The 22,500-nt window shown below is 38.8% G+C and overlaps 1 protein-coding gene and 2 non-coding genes across 3 annotated transcripts in view; all 3 read right to left on the bottom strand.

Annotated features, from left to right (window-relative positions):
• The window catches only part of INO80C (INO80 complex subunit C), a 141,581-nt gene that overhangs the window by 115,511 nt on the left and 3,570 nt on the right, over positions 1-22,500 (bottom strand). The window contains exon 2 of the mRNA XM_053715808.1: positions 15,043-15,238. Within this exon, the coding sequence (XP_053571783.1) occupies positions 15,043-15,238 (196 nt within the window). The remainder of the gene's footprint in view (positions 1-15,042; positions 15,239-22,500) is intronic.
• TRNAS-GCU (transfer RNA serine (anticodon GCU)) lies at positions 9,132-9,213 on the bottom strand. The gene has a single exon. It is a non-coding gene; the product is annotated as a tRNA-Ser (tRNA).
• TRNAS-GCU (transfer RNA serine (anticodon GCU)) lies at positions 14,659-14,740 on the bottom strand. Its single transcript has one exon. It is a non-coding gene; the product is annotated as a tRNA-Ser (tRNA).

Below are 22,500 nucleotides of genomic sequence, written 5' to 3'. Positions count from 1 at the left end.
CTTGTAAGTAAAACTTCAAGGCACGGACTACGTCCAGATTATGTAAAAGACGTTCCTTCTTTGAAGAAGGATTAGGACACAATGATGGAACAACAATCTCTTGATTGATATTCTTGTTAGAAACCACCTTAGGTAAAAACCCAGGTTTGGTACGCAGAACTACCTTATCTGCATGAAAAATCAGATAAGGAGAATCACATTGTAAGGCAGATAGCTCAGAGACTCTCCGAGCCGAGGAAATAGCCATCAAAAACAGAACTTTCCAAGATAAAAGTTTAATATCAATGGAATGAAGGGGTTCAAACGGAACTCCATGAAGAACTTTAAGAACCAAGTTTAAGCTCCACGGAGGAGCAACAGGTTTAAACACAGGCTTAATTCTAACCAAAGCCTGGCAAAATGCCTGAACGTCTGGAACCTCTGCCAGACGCTTGTGCAAAAGAATAGACAGAGCAGAAATCTGTCCCTTTAAGGAACTAGCTGATAATCCTTTGTCCAAGCCCTCTTGGAGAAAAGACAATATTCTAGGAATCCTAACCTTACTCCATGAGTAATTCTTGGATTCACACCAATAAGGATATTTACTCCATATCTTGTGGTAGATTTTCCTGGTAACAGGCTTTCGTGCCTGTATTAAAGGTATCAATGACTGACTCGGAGAAGCCACGCCTTGATAAAATCAAGCGTTCAATCTCCATGCAGTCAGTCTCAGAGAAATTAGATTTGGATGATTGAAAGGACCTTGTATCAGAAGGTCCTGTCTTAGAGGCAGAGTCCATGGTGGAAAGGATGACATGTCCACTAGGTCTGCATACAAAGTCCTGCGTGGCCACGCAGGTGCTATAAGAATCACTGATGCTCTCTCCTGTTTGATTTTGGCAATCAGTCGAGGGAGCAGAGGAAACGGTGGAAACACATATGCTAGAGCATCTATCAGCGTCGCTTCTGGGTCCTTGGACATGGATCCATAACAAGGGAGCTTGGTGTTCTGGCGAGACGCCATGAGATCCAACTCTGGTTTGCCCCAACGATGAATCAATTGAGCAAACACCTCCGGATGGAGTTCCCACTCCCCCGGATGGAAAGTCTGACGACTTAGAAAATCCGCCTCCCAGTTCTCCACGCCTGGGATATGGATTGCTGACAGGTGGCAAGAGTGGGACTTTGCCCAGCGAATTATTTTTGAGACTTCTAACATCGCTAGGGAAATCCTGGTTCCCCCTTGATGGTTGATGTAAGCCACAGTCGTGATGTTGTCCGACTGAAATCTGATGAACCTCAGTGTTGCTAACTGAGGTCAAGCCAGAAGAGCATTGAATATCGCTCTTAACTCCAGAATATTTATTGGAAGGAGTTTCTCCTCCTGAGTCCACGATCCCTGTGCCTTCAGGGAGTTCCAGACTGCACCCCAACCTAGAATGCTGGCATCTGTTGTTACAATTGTCCAATCTGGCCTGCGAAAGGTCATACCCTTGGACAGGTGGACCCGAGACAACCACCAGAGAAGAGAATCTCTGGTCTCTTGATCCAGATTTAGCAGAGGGGACAAATCTGTGTAATCCCCATTCCACTGACTCAGCATGCATAATTGCAGCGGTCTGAGATGTAAGCGCGCAAATGGCACTATGTCCATTGCCGCTACCATTAAGCCGATTACCTCCATACACTGAGCCACCGAAGGGCGCGGAATGGAGTGAAGAACACGGCAAGCATTTAGAAGTTTTGATAACCTGGACTCCGTCAGGTAAATTTTCATTTCTACAGAATCTATAAGAGTCCCTAAGAAGGAGACTCTTGTGAGTGGGGATAGAGAACTCTTTTCCTCGTTCACTTTCCACCCGTGCGACCTCAGAAATGCCAGAACTATCTCTGTATGAGACTTGGCAACTTGAAAGTTTGACGCCTGTATCAGGATTTCGTCTAGATACGGAGCTACCGCTATGCCTCGCGGTCTTAGAACCGCCAGAAGTGAGCCCAGAACCTTTGTAAAGATTCTCGGGGCTGTAGCCAACCCAAAGGGAAGAGCTACAAATTGGTAATGCCTGTCTAGAAAGGCAAACCTTAGAAACCGATGATGGTCTTTGTGAATCGGTATGTGAAGGTAGGCATCCTTTAGGTCCACTGTGGTCATGTACTGACCCTCTTGGATCATGGGTCGGATGGTCCGAATAGTTTTCATTTTGAAAGATGGAACTCTAAGGAATTTGTTTAAGATCTTTAGATCCAAAATTGGTCTGAAGGTTCCCTTTGAATAAAAACCCTGTCCTTGTTCCGTCCGCGGAACTGGATGGATCACTCCCATAATTAGGAGGTCTTGCACACAGCGTAGGAATGCCTCTTTCTTTATCTGATTTGCAGATAGCCTTGAAAGATGAAATCTCCCTTGTGGAGGGGAAGCTTTGAAGTCCAGAAGATATCCCTGAGATATGATCTTGAACATCTCTTGCCCATGCCTGGGCGAAGAGAGAAAGTCTGCCCCCTACTAGATCCGTCGCCGGATAGGGGGCCGTTCCTTCATGCTATCTTAGAGGCAGCAGCAGGCTTTCTGGCCTGCTTGTCTTTGTTCCAGGACTGGTTAGGTTTCCAGGCCTGCTTAGATTGAGCAAAAGTTCCCTCTTGCTTTGAAGCGGAGGATGCTGCACCTGCCTTGAAATTTCGAAAGGCACGAAAATTAGACTGTTTGGCCTTTGCTTTGGCCCTGTCCTGAGGAAGGGTATGACCCTTACCTCCAGTAATGTCAGCAATAATTTCCTTCAAACCAGGCCCGAATAAGGTCTGCCCCTTGAAAGGAATGTTGAGTAATTTAGACTTGGAAGTCACGTCAGCTGACCAGGATTTAAGCCATAGCGCCCTACGCGCCTGGATGGCGAATCCGGAATTCTTAGCCGTTAGTTTAGTCAAATGAACAATGGCATCAGAAACAAATGAGTTAGCTAGCTTAAGTGTTCTAAGCTTGTCAATAATTTCAGTCAATGGAGCTGTATCCTCAAACCAGAACGCCGCCGCGGCCGTGACAGGTGCTATACATGCAAGGTGCTGTAAAATAAAACCTTGTTGAATAAACATTTTCTTAAGGTAACCCTCCAATTTTTTATCCATTGGATCTGAAAAAGCTCAACTGTCCTCAACCGGGATAGTGGTACGCTTCGCTAAAGTAGAGACTGCTCCCTCCACCTTAGGGACCGTCTGCCATAAGTCCAGTGTAGTGGCGTCTATTGGAAACATTTTTCTAAATATAGGAGGTGGGGAAAAAAAGGCACACCCGGTCTATCCCACTCCTTGCTAATAATTTCTGTAAGCCTTTTAGGTATAGGAAAAACATCAGTACACACCGGCACCGCATAGTATTTATCCAGCCTACACAATTTCTCTGGTACTGCAACTGTGTTACAGTCATTCAGAGCAGCTAATACCTCCCCAAGCAATACACGGAGGTTCTCAAGCTTAAATTTAAAATTAGAAATCTCTGAATCAGGTTTCCCCGAATCAGAGACGTCACCCACAGACTGAAGCTCTCCGTCTTCATGATCTGCATATTGTGACGCAGTATCAGACATGGCCCTTACAGCATCTGCGAGCTCTGTATTTCTCCTAACCCCAGAGCAAATCGCGCTTGCCTCTTAATTCAGGCAACCTGGATAATACCTCTGACAGGGTATTATTCATGATTGCAGCCATGTCCTGCAAGGTAATCGCTATGGGCGTCCCTGATGCAATTGGCGCCATATTAGCGTGCATCCCCTGAGCAGGAGGCGAAGGGTCTGACACGTGGGGAGAGTTAGTCGGCATAACTTCCCCCTCGTCAGAATCTTCTGGTGATATTTCTTTTATAGTTAAAGACTGATCTTTACTATTTAAGGTGAAATCAATACATTTAGTACACATTCTCCTATGGGGCTCCACCATGGCTTTCAAACATAATGAACAAGTTGTTTCCTCTGTCAGACATGTTTAAACAGACTAGCAATGAGACTAGCAAGCTTGGAAAACACTTTAAACAAGTTTACAAGCAATATAAAAAATGTTACTGCACCTTTAAGAAACACAAATTTTTGCCAAAATTTGAAATAACAGTGAAAAAAGGCAGTTACACTAACAAAATTTTTACAGTGTATGTAACAAGTTAGCAGAGCATTGCACCCAATTGCAAATGGATCATTAACCCCTTAATACCAAACACAGAATAATAACTGACAAAAACTTTTTTTTTTTTTTTTTTTAAATAGTCACAACTGCCACAGCTCTACTGTGGCTTGTTACCTCCCTCAAAAACGACTTTGAAGCCTTTTGAGCCCTCCAGAGATATCCTGGATCATGCAGGAAGAAGCTGGATGCCTGTGTCTGTAATTTTTGCTGCACAAAAAAACCCCTCCCACTCATATTACAACAGTGGAAAGTCAGGAAACTGTTACTAGGCAGAATTCAAGCCAGCCATGTGGAAAAAAACTAGGCCCCAATAAGTTTTATCACCAAACATATATAAAAACGATTAAACATGCCAGCAAACGTTTTATATTACATTTTTATAAGAGTATGTATCTCTATTAATAAGCCTGATACCAGTAGCTCTCACTGCATTTAAGGCTTTACTTACATTAGTTCAGTATCAGCAGCATTTTCTAGCAAATTCCATCCCTAGAAATATATTAACTGCACATACCTTATTGCAGGATAACCTGCACGCCATTCCCTCTCAGAAGTTACCTCACTCCTCAGAATATGTGAGAACAGCCATGGATCTTAGTTACTTCTGCTAAGATCATAGAAAACGCAGGCAGATTCTTCTTCTAAATACTGCCCGAGATAAACAGTACACTCCGGTACCATTTAAAAATAACAAACTTTTGATTGAAGAATAAACTAAGTATAAAACACCACACTCCTCTTACGACCTCCATCTTGGTTGAGGCTTGCAAGAGAATGACTGGGTATGACAGTTAGGGAAGGAGCTATATAGCAGCTTTGCTGTGGGTGATCCTCTTGCAACTTCCTGTTGGGAAGGAGAATATCCCACAAGTAATGGATGATCCGTGGACTGGATACACTTAACAAGAGAAAAGGTAAGTATTTTTAAAAAGTGTAAAGTTTCATGAATGAAAGGGCCCCTGTTTTTAATAGTATTTTTAAAAACCGGGCACTCATTCATGAAACTTTACATTCACTTTAAATAATAATTAAATAATAGAACATCATGCAAACACTAGAATGTTTAATATAAAAAATAGACTGTTTGATAATGTGTTGTGCAACTAAAATATTTAAATAATGAAACCATGACCATACAATATACTGATCCTCAGATATTTTTCATTTCTCATGAATGGTGAGACCGAAAGAACATGAATCAGTCATTTGCAAAACAATATTAATTTCTGGCTCGCTAGCCAAACGCCACAGGTTTTTTTCGTCAAGCTAATAATGCAAAACAGAATATCTAGTGCTTTGTAATTTAATTCATGTGCTGCAGGACACCTTACACTACATAAATTGATGTCAAACAACTTGGCTTGGTCTCAACATTAAGAGGTTTAGGACAGCATTGTATTCATATTTTTTGTCTCAGAAATATAATAGGTGATGAGATAAGCACATTTTTCATCTCTCACATTGTCCTAAAAGAAGTTACTACAAACTAGATAAAGACTGTTACTTTTGGATGAAGAGGAGGGACAGATGGAGATGATAGTTTGTGTTAAACATAGAGAAACAGATTTTGATCACAGATAAAAAAAAGAAGATGCATGGAGTATGGCCGTATTTCATTATGTAATAAAAAAATTAAATGTGTGTCTCAAAATGGTACTAAAAAACACAAAAAATAGAAATGTGAAAATTAAGTGTGTTTCAAAGTACAAATAAAATGAGATACCGACCATCAAAGATTCAACAAATAAAAAGTGATAGAGTCCTCAGGCTCTGATGTAAGAAAAAAGGGAGTCTTATTGATCCTCAGAAGCGATCCTCAAAGGAAAGAAATGGCTATCATAGCGTAACACAGTACATACAAATAGCAACAATCTCACACTGGAGTCAGTCCTACTCACGTATTCCAGAGCTTTAACTAGCTCTAGTGTAAGCGATTTACGTATAAACACCTCCTGGTTCACAGCATACAAAATGTATTAAAAAAAAACAGACATGGGTCACTAAGGGTTAAAAAGCTTATGCAAATATTGACACGCTTTTGGTGTCAGTGTCCTTACAAAACAAGATCACATATAAACACAGCTAATTGAAAGTAGCAGCCTGTACACAGTGATCACCCTTCCTTGTGACTACTCCATTAAAGGGACAGTATACACTCATTTTCATATAACTGCATGTAATAGACACTACTATAAAGAATAAGATGCACAGATACTGATATAAAAATCCAGTATAAAATGGTTTAAAAACGTACTTAGAAGATTTCAGTTTAGTTCTGTTGAAAAGGCAGTTGGAAAGCCCACTGCAAGTGGGAAATAAGACACTCCACCTCCCCCTTCTTTTGCATATGAAAAGACCCTTTACACAAACAGGAGGAAGCTGGAGAAGGTAGCTGACGGTATTCAAATAAAACTTTGGGGCTTGGTTAGGAGTCTGAAAATCAGAGCAATGTTATTTAAAAATAAGCAAAAAGGGGTTTTACCATTTCCCGAAAATCCATTTAAGGGGGATGAAAAGGAGGGTGATCATATAAAAAAAAATGTAAAAGCTTTTCTAGGATCCCCTTTGTTCAGAAATAGAAGACATACATGGCTGTGCACCACACTTCACACACTTATTCCTAGCAGTGATCACCCTTCCTTGTGACTTGTCCATTAAGCAGTTTACTACGACGTACGTTTCACTGGATAATTCCAGCTTTTTCAAGGAGCTCTAGTGAAACGTACGTTGGAGTAAACTGCTTAAAGGGCCATTATACACTCATTTTTTCTTTGCATAAATGTTTTGTAGATTATCTATTTATAAAGCCCATAAAGTTTGTTTTTTAAAAAAATGTATAATTTTAATTTATTTTTAAAGGAGAATGTAAATACCAATTTTCACGTATGTAACAGTTTTTTTTAGATATTTATTAGCGCTTATAAAATTACCCAGAGATCAGATCTCTAATTTTATAAATGTGCCCCAAATCCCCCAAAATACAGTCTAGTGCATTTTATTAAAAAATAAAGATGCTGCTATCTTTATTACTTGCCAGTATTTTGGGTGTAAAGTTGTTGGGAGTGGGGTGTCAATGGGAAGTATGTGTTCCCAGTAAAAATATATATGTTTATTTACATATATATTTATGTGTTATATATACACATATTAAACACATATGTATATGTATATACACATATTAAACACATAAATATGTATGTATGTATATAAGCATTTACATATTTAAATCTCTGGACTAACATGGCTACTCCAATCAACACACATTATATATATATATATATATATATATATATATAAAATATACACACACTGGACACACTTTCTTCGTCCATCGTGACAAGAGATTGAACAGCGCATGCACGCATTTTTTGGCTGCAGCAAAATCCGACAGGATAACTTTGTTCTCAGAATTCGCTACCTCTAAGTGTGCATGCTACTGATTACATAATCACATTCCTATTTAACATATGTTGAGTGTGATTACGTAATACTTAGTATGCAAACTGAGCAGTGGCAAAATCCGATAGAACACCGGCAAGTGGCAATTTCTCTCCCATAGAAGTCAATGGGAGTGTGACGTCACCACCCACATCGCCGACAACAGGTAGGGGGTGGGAGGTGTCAGGTGGGAGTGTAATCTCTACACTAAAACTAAAATTAACCTTATTAATTATTAACCCTTTCACTGCCAGGAATAATAGAAGTGTGGTGCGCAGCTGCAATTAGAAGCCTTCTAATTACCAAAAAGCAATGGCAAAGCCACGTATGTCTGCTTTTTCTGAACAAAGGGGATACCAGAGAAGCGTTTACATTAATTTGTGCCATGATTGGACAAGTGATATGTAAATGATTTAAGTAAAAAAGTTAGCAATTTTTTCGCAGCATGTTCTGCCTTGGGGGAAGGGACCAATTCACGGTGGCACACCTGATGATCTCTCACGGCACACTAGTGTGCTGCGGCACAGTGGTTTAAAATCACTGCTTTAAATTAAGCTAAATCATATACCTTATTTTATAAATTGTTTCAAACGGGTTAAAATTTTTATCCATTTGTTCATCTTTTTCTTTGCCAACAACCCCCCTTTCTGTCCATGCCTCCTTATTTTAAATGCATCCAATCACGAAACGTTTATTATAATAAAATTTACATATGTATAAAGGAATTGCTCGTCCCTGAAAGCATGGGCATTTGAGTCAACCGTTATACGTGTGCACATAAGTTTTTTTTTAATCCACTTCCTCTCAGGAATGTGCAATATAAATACATTTGTAGAGGCCAGCGCATCTGGAACAGAACTATTGGAATTTGTACTAGCGCAGCAAACCAAAGCACTGTTTCTTCTAAGTTAAAATGAATAAAATTATTTAAAGGGACATATTTCTATAATGCGAGTTTTACCCAGCTATGTATGAGAATCTATGTGATGTCTACGTTTACAATGATGTGTGTGAACATTGAGCATGCGCAGGAGAAATGCACGCTCACGATCATACCTATCCCGATAAAAACCATAGGACTGCATAATTAGTTTAAATGAGGGCTTGGAAACAATTTAGATTTCATATGAATAATACAAGAGAATGGCTGATATTTAATAAATTAAGCTATTTGCTTAATTATTTGACTGCTGGTAAACTTTACAATAGTTTATAAAAAAATGTTTGCCTTTCATGTCCCTTTAAATGGCGGCATGAAATATACCAAAATGAGCCTAGATCAATACTTTGGGTTATCTACTTACAAAACAATACCAAGTTTTGAGAGGTAAATTAAAAAAAAAAGGCTCTATTTCTGTTTATAGAGTGACAGCAAAAATGCAAAAACCTCTCAGGTATTTTTGGCAGATTCTACTCTGAAAGTGCCTGCAGTGAAGGGGTTAAGCAAATTATTTTTACCAGGGTTTGAAAACTAGACAATGTCAATATTTATTGCTTCCAGTGAATTATTTGATTTTTGCAACAATAGCAAGGTAAAACTAGTTTCCCGACGAGGATGGGATTCGAACCCACGCGTGCAGAGCACAATGGATTAGCAGTCCATCGCCTTAACCACTCGGCCACCTCGTCCACATAAATGCACCAATTTAGACATCTGAGATAATTATCTGCTCTCAATTCTATTTGGAAGCAAGAACCTAGGTTCGAGCTGCTGATTGGTGGCTGCATAGATATACTAATTCTCATTGGCTCACCCATGCGTTCAGTCAGCAACCAGTAGTGCATTGCTGCTCATTCAACAAAGCATACCAAGAGAACAAAGAAGAAAACTATAATAGGAATAAATTAGAAAGTTGCTTAAATTTGCATGCTCTGTCTAGATCATGAAAGAAAAAAAATGGGTTTCATATCCCTTTAATGTTGTTGTCTCTAATAAATACACAATGAAAATTAGTTTTAGAACTAAGTGTTATTCATATTTTAACTGTAGATGGTGGTTTCTACGGGGAAAAAAAATATTTTTTTAAATAAAATTAAGGAGTAGTTTGCAAATAATTAAAGGGACATAAACCAATTTTTTTCTTTCATGATTCAGATAGAGCATACCATGTTAAACAACTTTCCAATTCTGTTCTATTGTTAAATCTTCTTCATTTTCTTGTTATCCTTTGTAGAAAAGCATGGAAGTAAGTTCAAGAGTGTGTATGAGTCTGCAGCACTATATTGTTGCAACTAAGCAAGAGCACTGGTTGGCAGCACTATTTCCTGTCATGAAGTGCTGTAGACATGTGCGCAGTACCTACCTAGATAGCCTTTCAACAAAGAATAACATGAGAATTGACGCAAATTTGATAAAAGAAGTCAATTATTAACTTTTTTAAATGGTATGCTCTACCTGAATCATGAAAGAAAAAAAAATTGGGTTTCATGTCCTTCAAAATACACTTCAGTGGGTAAAATTGAACATTAGGAACACATTACGGATGCGCGCGCGTGCACGGGGTGGCGGGCGGGCGCGGGCGGGAACCACTATGCTACGGAAATGCATAGCAGCAAATTGGGTGAGAGGGGATTAATAAAATACAATTATAAATGATCTAAAGGATCTGGGAGGGGGTGAAGCTACACTACAGAAAAATAAAAATAAATCCTTTTTTGTAAACTGGGTACTGTCAGACAGCTGCCAGTACCCAAGATGGATCCTAATAGGTTAGAGGGGGAGGGTTAGAGAACTGTTTGGGGGGGATCCTACACAGAAGCATATGTAAATATGCTTAAAAAAAAAATAAAAAAAAAAATTGCAAGAGAGCTTTTATTTTAGTACTGGCAGACTTTCTGCCAGTACTTAAGATGGCGGGGACAATAGTGGGGTGGGGAAAGGAGCTGTTTGGGAGGGATCAGGGGGTGGGATGTGTCAGGTGGGAGGCTGATCTCTACACTAAAGCTAAAATTAACCCTTCAAGCTCCCTACAAGCTACCTAATTAACCCCTTCACTGCTAGCCATAATACACGTGTGATGGGCAGCTGCATTTAGCGGCCTTCTAATTACCAAAAAGCAACGCCAAAGCCATATATGTCTGCTATTTCTGAACAAAGGGGATCCCAGGGAAGCATTTACAGCCATTTGTGCCATAATTGCACACATTGTTTGTAAATAATTTCATTGAGAAACCTAAAGTTTGTGAAAAAGTGAACAATTTATTTTATTTGATCGCATTTGGCGGTGAAATGGTGGCATGAAATATACCAAAATGGGCCTAGATCAATACTTTGGGTTGTCTACTACAGTGATTTGCAACCTTTTTTTTGCCGTGGCACACTTTTATACATTAAAAAAATCCTGTGGCACACCACCATCCCAAAATTTTACAAAACCACACATTGCAGCCTAATACAGGATATAGATATATATATAGTCCATGTAGAAAATAAGGTAACAGCACCACAGTACAAGGTCCTTTCTTAAAGGTTACAAATGTTCTTTATTGAGGTATAACAACCATAAAAGCTTTTATGGTTGTTATACCTCAATAAAGAACATTTGTAACCTTTAAGAAAGGACCTTGTACTGTGGTGCTGTTACCTTATTTTCTACATGGACTGTATACATTGGAGTTTGGCTGATACTCCTTGGTAACGAGCACACAGATTGAAAACTGGTGAATTCTATGGTGCTGGACTCTACCTCTCTAACCTCTTAAGGACATATGACGGAATTTTTCCGTCATAAAACAATTGAGCAAACTGAAAGCTGTGTCCTTAAAGGGTTAAAAAAAAAAATATATATATATATATATATATATATAAAAAAAACACGGAAGGGAACTGCACTCTCATACCGGACCGGGTACACATCCTATGACCCTGCAACATGCTCAGCCCTGGCTGTCCCCAGAGCCACAAGCAGTTAACCCCAGACAGGTCTGGGTGCAAGAACCATAGGGAAAATTACAAAACAAATTAATACAACACACAGAGAAAACCCAGCACTCACTTACAAGCTCTCAGCTAAGATTTAAAAGCAAAAATGGAAAGGTTAGTCACCGCATCTGGCCAAATGGGACAAGCTCAGGTACCACGTCAAGGTCCTCTCCAATACCTGAGACCCTAAAACAGCCACACAATGCAAGCTTTGAAATCCAAACAAACTGAAAACAAAAAAAGGGTGCACAGGAATATGTAATCACCCTAGACATATACAAAACATGGAAGGGAACTGCACTCTCATACCGGACCGGGTACACATCCTATGACCCTGCAACATGCTCAGCCCTGGGTGATTTGGCCAGATGCGGTGACTAACCTTTCCATTTTTGCTTTTAAATCTTAGCTGAGAGCTTGTAAGTGAGTGCTGGGTTTTCTCTGTGTGTTGTATTAATTTGTTTTGTAATTTACCCTATGGTTCTTGCACCCAGACCTGTCTGGGGTTAACTGCCTGTGACTCTGGGAACAGCACAGCTTCCTGTGAGTGCCAGTGGCACCCAGGGCTGAGCATGTTGCAGGGTCATAGGATGTGTACCCGGTCCGGTATGAGAGTGCAGTTCCCTTCCGTGTTTTGTATATGTCTAGGGTGATTACATATTCCTGTGCACCCTTTTTTGTTTTCAGTTTGTTTGGATTTGAAAGCTTGCATTGTGTGGCTGTTTTAGGGTCTCAGGTATTGGAGAGGACCTTGACGTGGTACCTGAGCTTGTCCCATTTGGCCAGATGCGGTGACTAACCTTTCCAGTTTTGCTTTTAAATCTTAGCTGAGAGCTTGCAAGTGAGTGCTGGGTTTTCTCTGTGTGATATATATATATATATATATATATATATATATATATATATATATATATATATATATATATATATATATATATATACACACACATATCCATACATACATACACACACACTGTACTGTGCTGTCATGCCATGCCTCCTACAAACTATACATGACATATTGACATTCATTCACAAACAATCAGAATGATTGTCTGTGAATGAATGTCAATGTCATGGTTGTAAATGATGCCTGATGAGCCTGTCACATACCTCCCAATATTTCAAAATTTGAAAGAGGGACACCCCCTCACTGTTGTCAGTCTGCCGTGGCACACCTGAGGATCTCTCACGGCACACTGGTTGAAAAACACTGGTCTACTACACTACACTAAAGCTAAAATTAACCCTACAAGCTCCCTAATTAACCCCTTCACTGCTAGCCATTATACACGTGTGATGCGCAGCGGCATTTAGCGGCCTTCTAATTACCAAAAAGCAACACCAAAGCCATATGTCTGCTATTTCTGAGCAAAGGGGATCCCAGGGAAGCATTTACCATCATTTGTGCCATAATTGCACAAGCTGTTTGTAAATAATTTTAGTGAGAAACCTAAAATTGTGAAAAAATGTAACTTTTTTTTTCTTTATTTGATCGCATTTGAAAGTGAAACGGTGGCATGAAATATACCAAAATTGGCCTAGATCAATACTTGGGGTTGTCTACTACACTACACCAAAGCTAAAATTAACCCTACAAGCTCCCTACATGCTCCCCAATTAACCCCTTCACTGCTTGGCACAATACACGTGTGGTGCGCAGTGGCATTTATCGGTCTTCTAATTACCAAACAGCAACGCCAAAACCATATGTCTGCTATTTCTGAACAAAGGGGATCCCAGAGGAGCATTTACAACCATGTGCGCCATAATTGCACAATTTGTTTGTAAATAAATTCAGTGAGAATCCTTAAGTTTGTGAAAAAAATTGTGAAAAAGTGAACCATTTTTTTTATTTGATCGCATTTGGCAGTGAAATGGTGGCATGAAATATATCAAAATGGGCCTAGATCAATACTTTGGGATGTCTACTAAAAAAAAATATATACATGTCAAGGGATATTCAGGTATTCCTGAAAGATATTAGTGTTCTAATGTAACTAGCGCTAATTTTTTTAAAAAGTGGTTTGTAAATAGCAAAGTGCTACTTGTATTTATGGCCCTATAACTTGCAAAAAAAGCAAAGAACATGTAAACATTGGGTATTTCTAAACTCAGGACAAAATTTAGAAACTATTTAGCATGGGTGTTTTTGGTGGTTGTATATGTGTAAAAGATTTTGGGGGTCAAAGTTAGAAAAAGTGTGTTTTTTTCCATTTTTTCCTCATATTTTATAATTTTTTTATAGTAAATTATAAGATATGATGAAAATAATGGTATCTTTAGAAAGTCCATTTAATGGCGAGAAAAACGGTATATAATATGTGTGGGTACAGTAAATGAGTAAGAGGAAAATTACAGCTAAACACAAACACAGCAGAAATGTAAAAACAGCCTTGGTCCCAAACGGACAGAAAATGTTAAAGTGGTGTGGTCATTAAGGGGTTAATCCGAAAGGGACATGAAACCCGAATATTTTTTTTCCATGATTCAGATAGAGGATACAATTTTAAACAACTTTACATTTTACTTCTATTATCAAATTTGCTTCATTCTCTTGGTATCATTTGTTGAAGGAGCAGCAATGCACAACTGGTTTATAACTGAACAAATGGGTGAGCCAATGACAATCAGTATATATATGCAGCCACCAATCAGCAGCTAGAACCTAGGTTATGTGCTGCTCCTGAGCTTACCTAGATAAACCTTTCAGCAAGAGAGAGAATTAAATAAAAATAATAGAAATAAATTCGAAGGTTGTTTAAAATTGTATGTTCTGTCTAAATCATGAATGTCTAATTATGACTTGAATTAATTAATAGGACACAACACTAAGATTATAATATAAAATGCTTAATTATGTGCATAAAAAAAACATAACCTTAGCAATGCACTTTCATTATTTATCCCCCTTCCTGTTATATATGCATCCCTAACTGGCTTCTGCAGACAAATCTTTGTTTTGAATAAATATATGAAACATTATTATTTAGCTTATAACTTATTTATCTTATAACTTTAGCAAAGGAAATGAATTTTACCAGGGTTTGAAACCTAGACAATGGCTGAAATGTTATTGCTATTATCATGTTATTGCTTCCAGTGAATTGTTATTTGAATTGTGCAGCAATAGCAAGGTAAAATTAACATTCCGACGAGGATGGGATTCGAACCCACGCGTGCAGAGCACAATGGATTAGCAGTCCATCGCCTTAACCACTCGGCCACCTCGTCCACTTGAAAGCAAAATTTTAGACATCTAAGGGTGTAATCTGATGGAATTTCTATTTAGTTAAACCGAAAAATAATAGCTATTTAGTGCTATTTGTCGCCTATACTAAATCACATGACAACAATAAATAATACATAATGGAAATCTTTTAGAACTAAGTATTAACAAAAAAAACCTCTCTGCTTGTAAACTGGAGCACCAGAGAGTGAGTATGTATATATACGGGAAAACATCAATTCAACTGTTTCAAATAAATAATTTTCCTGCGGAGTAACCCACGCTACAAACAAAAGTCAACACTCACATGCAGTTCCTTAAAACCATGCACAGGAACACTAATGGCAGCGACTACTTCCCATCCTTCTAAAGGACCTTCTGATTTCACAACAGTCACGTGACTACAGCGATCACTTGGTTTAGGAAGCAGAAGGGTAGTGGCTAAGTCCTTTCCTTCTAAAGGACCTTCTGACTTCACAACAGTCACGTGACTACAGCGATCACTTGGTTTAAGATAAAGGAAGCATAATTGTAATGGCTAGTTCCTTTCTTTTTAAATTATCTTCTGTCTGTACAGTAGTCACGTGACTGCAGTGATCACAGCTGAGAAAGCAGAAAAGCGGGAGGCTCAAATCCATACTATAGGAACCTGCTGTGCTTTACCACTGCTGCTCTGATTTTGTATAGAGGGACAGAAGGATTTGATACTGACTATGTTTGACACAATGGAAATGTGGATTTTTTTCTAATGAAACAAAAAGGAACCTTATTTACTAGATGCATGAAGTGCTGGGTGTGAGATAAGGTTATAGATGAAGCATAGCATTTATTTTACTTCATTTTTTATTGTTTAGCTAGTAGGAGAAATGCTGTTAGCTGGGATTGCAGATGAACAATATAAAAGGAAATAACTAAGATAAGTAAAACTAAACTTGTTAACTAGTTGTAAAAAAAAATGTTTTTTTGTTTGTTTTTGTATGTAGGAGTGGAGATTAGAAATCAGTCATAATAATTAGTGAAATCCAGCTAGAGTTGTTAATTTTTATATTTTAACCTTTCATTTAAAATAAGAAGGTAGTAAAAAGAGTTAAAGGGACATTAAACACTTTGAGATGGTAATATAAAATGATAAATTGTGTATATAAAACAACTCTGCAATATACTTTCATTATTTATTTTGTCCTCTTTGCCTCTAATTCCATTCTGAAATTGTGAGCTTTTCAGTTCCTGTTAGAAATGGAAGTGCAGAACACTGTTAAATCCAGCACAACCATTGGCTGCACACTCTAGTGACCTATTTATAACTGACCCTAATTGGCCACAGCAGAGAAGGTAACACAAGTTACAACATGGCAGCTCCCAGTGTTTTATAGACACTAAAACTTTACACTTATTTTGTCACTTTTTAAACAACTAATGAAACATTAAAAAATACATCTACATGTTATCCTCAGACTAATATTTTCTTTGAATGCATCATTCCATCTAGCATGTATTTAGTGTTTAATGTCCCTTTAATGAGCTCCTAGTGTCACTATATATGTTAACTACATTGTGTATTATGATCTGTTTGATAATCATTGTTCATTATTCTTTATGTGTTGGGAAGGTTTCTCACTGCATTATGTGCAGTAAATTACTTCTGTTTTATTGGTATGAAGGGGCATTATTCTCTCTGTTTATTTCTGTCACATTTTGTCACTCCCTCTCTCTCTCTGTCACACACTGTCATTTTCTGTCTTTGTCACTCCCTCACTCTGTCACACACTCTCTAACACTGTCACTCTTTTTGTCTGTCACTCCCTTAGTCACTTTTATATCTCTTTCTTTTTCTCTCTTTCTCTCTCTCTCTTTTTCTCTTTCTCTTTTTCTCTTTCTCTCTCTTTCTCTCTCTCTCTTCTCTCTCTCTCTCTCATTGTTTGTCTCTCTCTTCTCTTCTCTCTCTCTCATTGTTTGTCTCTCTCTTCTCTTCTCTCTCTCTCTCTCTCTCTCTCTCTCTCTCTCTCTCTGTCACTCTCTATTATTGTTTGTCACACTCTCTCTCTCTCTCTATTATTGTTTGTCACTCTCTCTCTCTCTCTGTCACTCTCTATTATTGTTTGTCTCTCTCTCTCTGTCACTCTCTATTATTGTTTGTCTCTCTCTCTCTCTCTCTGTCACTCTCTATTATTGTTTGTCACACACTCTCTCTCTCTCTGTCACTCTCTATTATTGTTTGTCACACACACTCTCTCTCTCTCTCTCTCTCTCTCTCTCTCTCTCTCTCTGTCACTCTCTATTATTGTTTGTCACACACACTCTCTCTCTCTGTCACTCTCTATTATTGTTTGTCACACACTCTCTCTCTCTCTCTCTCTCTCTCTCTCTGTCACTCTCTATTATTGTTTGTCACACACACTCTCTCTCTCTCTCTGTCACTCTCTATTATTGTTTGTCACACTCTCTCTCTCTCTCTCTCTGTCACTCTCTATTATTGTTTGTCACACTCTCTCTCTCTCTCTCTCTGTCACTCTCTATTATTGTTTGTCACACACTCTCTCTCTCTCTCTCTCTCTGTCACTCTCTATTATTGTTTGTCACACTCTCTCTGTCACTCTCTCTGTCACTCTCTATTATTCTTTGCCACGCTGTCACTTTCTATTTCACTTTCTCTGTCCCTTTTCTCTTTCACTCTTTCTTTTTAACTCTCTCTGACTGTTACTCTCTATTTTCAGTCTCTCTCTCCACTCACTTTCACTCTTGTTAATTTTCTCCTTTTTTCATAGTCTTTCTTTCTCACTCTCTGTCACTCATTCTCTCTTTTTCACTCTATCACTTTTTCTCTGCCTGTTTCTCTCTGTCACTTTATCTGTCTCTAGCTGTCACTTTCATTCAGTCTCTTACTCTCTCTGTATATAACTCTTTCACTTTCTGTTTTTGTCACTCTTTTACGTTATCTCTCTCTTCTCTCTGTCACTTTACTTTCAGTCACTCTGTTATTTTCTCTATGTCTCACTCTCTCCATAAATAAATACATTTTGGGGTCTATGCCTCTCTCTGCGTCTGTCTGCCTCTCCCTCTATTTCTTCATCTGTCTGCCCCTCCCTCTATTCTGCGTCTTTTTGGGCCTGACTGCCCCTCCCTCTATTTCTGCGCCTTTCTGCCTCACCCTCTCTTTCTACTCCTGTCCATTCCACCCTCTCTTTCTGTGTCTGCCCCTCCCTCTTTCACTGTGCCTGTACCTTCTTTCTTTCTGCATCTGCCTACCCCTCCCTCTCTTTCTGCATCTGCCTACCCCTCCCTCTCTTTCTGTGTCTGCCTGCCTCCTCTCTTTCTGCGTCTGTCTGCCTCCCCCTCTTTCTGCGTCTGCCTCTCCCTCCTTTCTGCGTCTGCCTCCCCCTCTTTCTGCGTCTGCCTCCCCCTCTTTCTGCGTCTGCCTCCCCCTCTTTCTGCGTCTGCCTCTCCCTCCTTTCTGCGTCTGCCTCCCCCTCTTTCTGCGCCTGCCTCCCCCTCTCTTTCTGCGTCTGCCTGCCTCCCCCCCCTCTTTCTGCGTCTGCCTGCCTCCCCCCCCCTCTTTCTGCGGCTGCCTGCCTCCCCCCCCCTCTTTCTGCGTCTGCCTGCCTCCCCCCCCTCTTTCTGCGTCTGCCTGCCTCCCCCCCCCTCTTTCTGCGTCTGCCTGCCTCCCCCCCCCTCTTTCTGCATCTGCCTGCCTCCCCCCCCCTCTTTCTGCGTCTGTCTGCCTCCCACTCTCTTTCTGCGTCTGTCTGCCTCCCACTCTCTTTCTGCGTCTGCCTGCCTCCCCCTCTTTTTGCGTCTGACTGCCTCCCCCTCTTTTTGCATCTGCCTGCCTCCTCTTACACTGTCTCTCTGCCATTCCCTCTCTTTCTGCATCTCTCTACCCCCTCTCTTTTAGCGTCTGCATGCCCCATCTGCGTCTGCCCCTGCTCTCTCTTCATCATACCTTAGCTCAGTCTCTCTCTGTATTTAAAAGGACATGAAACCCACATTTTTTCTTTCATGATTTAGAAAGAGAATGTAATTTTAAACATCTTTCAAATTTACTTCTATTATCTAATTTGTTTTATTCTCTTGATATTCTTTGCTGAAAGCATATCTAGATATGCTCAGTAGCTGCTGATTGGTTGCTGCACATAGAAGCCTCGTGTGATTGGCTCACCCATGTGCATTGCTTTTTCTTTAACTAAGGATATCTAAAAAATGAATCAAAATAAATAATAGAAGTAAATTGTAATGTTGTTTAAATTTGTATTCTCTATCTGAAACATGAAAGAAAGATTTTGGGTTTAGTGGCCCTTTAACTGTTCCTCTCTCTCTGTCTGACTCTCTGTCTTTCACTGCTCTGCTTTGTGAGAGACATTATGTGATACAGATACAATAGTTAATGTAATATATATGTGTATTAGCTATTTATTTTTTTCCAAATACTAATGACTATTGAATTCTATAAGACATTTGTCAGTTTAGTGATTGGCAGTTTCTACAGAACTGTCTATCTGAAGTGTGTTCAGAAGTTTTTAAAATATAAATTTTAAGGCGCATGTGCATCATGTAAGCATATGTAGCTGCTGCAGTAAGCAAGCAAAGTCAACATTTGAGTACACATATTTTTTTCAGGTTGCCGTGTGCAAAGTAGAAAAATGCAATAATAAAGGTATGTACAGTGACAGTCCAAAGATTATAGTTTAAAATCGGAATATCATGATTGCTAACTTTCTGTTACTTCAGAATGGGCATGTGCAGCTGGTTTAGTATTAATACATAATTGTCACATGTTTTAAATAATTATGATATTTTAAAAAAAAAAATATTTTTAACTTGCATAAAGTACATGCATAAGCATTGATGATGCACTTGTTTTGCCTATTTCTAATTCCAAAACTGATCTTGCACATACATTCATATGCTCTGCTCCAGGGTACTGGTGCTGGATATGCAACAGATGGTGCTCCTGCTATCTGCATGTGAGTAGTCACTACAGACAGTTGTGCATATTCCAGTAGTAATTGGTTAACAAAGGGTCAGTTTTTAAGGAAGGGGAATGAATTAGTTGATCTATTAAAGGGACACTGAACCAAAATTTGTTCATTTGTAATTCTGAAAGAGCATGCAATTTTAATCAACTTTCTAATTTACTCCTATTATCTATATTTTTCTTAGTTCTCTTGCTAACATTTTTTTAAAAATAAGGCATATCTAAGCTTTATTTTGGTTTCAGTACTCTGGACAGCACTTTTTTATTGGTGGATGAATTTATCCAACAAGCAGCAAGGACAACCCAGGTTGTTCAACAAAAATGGGCCGGCATCTAAACTTACATTCTTGCATTTCAAATAAAGATACCAAGAGAATGAAGATAATTTGATAATAGGAGTAAATTCGAAACTTGATTGAAATTTCATGCTCAATCTGAATCACAAAATTAAATTTTTGAGTACAGTGACCCTTTAAGGAGTGATTAAGCGCTACAGAAGTCACTTGTATAGCAGGCTCCTATGGCTTGAGTAACCCCATTCACATTGACATACAGTCTAATGGATCACTGACTACACAGATCACAGGATAGAAGGCAGGATGGACGGCTAAGGCAGAGCCAAACAAAAGGATCCCTACACATATACCGGAGGTGGAGGGATGCCAGTAAAACGCCACAGTAGGTTGCTGGGATAACGTGGCATCAAAGGAATCATAATCGCCAGAGGCTTTTTACAGCACTATCTGTTTATTTTCTCTAAGTCCCGGTAATCTACGCTGACAACCTATAAACGGTTGACATCAAGAAAAGGTACTTTGCAATTGATATACTGGGATACCTACTAGTATGTTTGGACATTTATATTCACTATTAAATTTATATAATTCAACCCGGGCTACCACAGTTATGTAAAACCAATGAGTTGTGGGTAAGTGCACCGGTGCTCCAGGTAAAGCGAACTGGTAGTATATAGTTGGTTGCATTAATGAACGTCCGGGAATAGATTTTGCCACGATCCACAATATTAAACCTCTCAGGTACTGTTACCTAAATACTCCCATAATCCTTTGGGTAGGAGTTGAGAGAAGCAGGCTCCCATAACCCATGGGTAGAGAGCATGAGGAGGTTACAGATAACTCTCTGAAAATATATATATACAGGTATAACTCTGCCTTAAAGATAATTTCTAAAGTGTAGCTTTACTTTTGGATGTTCTTTCAGGGTGATTTGCTTAAATTACAACACAAGCAGCTGGGAACAAAATCAAGTTAAATGCCATTACTGCAATTTAGGATAGCAGTTGATTATCGGGTCCAATAACAATTAATATACCTAAGGAACTAAAATTCAATTGGTGTGTGATCGTGCTCTGTTTACTCCCATACCCGTTATAGGGATCGGGAGTTAAGAGAACCAGCCCCCATTAACCTACGGGTAGGAGCTGAGTTGAGAAGACTCTTTGCAGGGACCTATAGCTATGCATGTTTAAGATACTGGGATTCATATAATCCTGTCCCTATAAATGAATGGCTAAAAATTGTATCCTTATATAAGTTTTGATTTACTCATTTAAATTTATGTGAGTCAGTTGAAGTTCTGTACATAAAAGTTAAAGGTAACATTCCAAATTAAGTATTAAGGCTCACATACAAAAATTCAACTTTGTGTTAACCACATACACATAATAGGTGAAATATATTAGTCAGTTATATAATATTATCTAACCAATAATGTTCTCGATTTTATGCAATACTCCTAAATATTGCCAATTTTATTTACATTGAATACATGTTTTTAACTTATTTGTGTACTCAATAAATTGTTTATTGTAATTGTTTGATAATATTGCATTTGGTCCAGACCCAGCCTTCTTATAGTTGGCGCTTTGGTATACCTTATTAGATACTTCTAGTTCTTATCTTGCACAATTATGCTCAAAACATACTGTACTCTGAGGAACATCCTTAGCTTATATACTTGCAGGAAGAGTGTTCATAGAAAAAATTAAGTTAATTCCTATGAACACACATCTTACAATAATAGGTCTAGATTTAGATTACATTTGATATGTAAACGTTACCAATATTCTGTTTACATTTCCAACTCAATAGACTTTAATGAAGTTTGACATGCAATGAGAGCATTGGTAAAGCATACCCATCAAATGTAAGCTAGCCCAAAGTGTTGTTCCCCATGTCATTGATCTTTAATTATAATCTTTAACCAATAATCTATTTTTCAAATCCAGTGCTTGGTTATTATGACTCTCTAAACTCAGTGAGCTAAGAAACTGGACACATGGCATAAAATGAGAAACAGGTTGGCATTTGAGGGGGTAAACTTTGTCTCCATTGTAGTTCCACACTACTAGAGCTAACGAACCTCATGAAACATAAACTATAGGTAAAGACTTCCTAACAGCGCTGGGCTTTAATGCCATTAGGACGGTAGGGAACATCCTACCTTATATTATGTCCTGCATCCTCCCCCTTTGATGCAACTAAGAAATGAACTGGGGAGCGTGCCCAGCAGCGTAGGTAGTCCTCCAGTATCCGATCCAGTCCTTGAAATCATGTGATCTTATCAACGATTGTATGATCTAATTTTTACAGCAAGTGTTTACATCAGACCTTTGTTCCGATGTTAACACTTTGATGCAGGACAAGGGGTTTATAAGGCAACATATACTACAGTAAGTTTTATCAGTAAATATTTGCAGGACAATCAAAGGTATGAAGTATGAGTAAAAAATATATTGGCTTAAGCAAAGAGAAATATAAAATTACATGTATG

The sequence above is a fragment of the Bombina bombina genome, chromosome 5 (assembly GCF_027579735.1).
Source record: "Bombina bombina isolate aBomBom1 chromosome 5, aBomBom1.pri, whole genome shotgun sequence".
Taxonomy (NCBI): Eukaryota; Metazoa; Chordata; class Amphibia; order Anura; family Bombinatoridae; genus Bombina; species Bombina bombina.
This window is presented reverse-complemented; position numbering and strand designations above follow the sequence as displayed.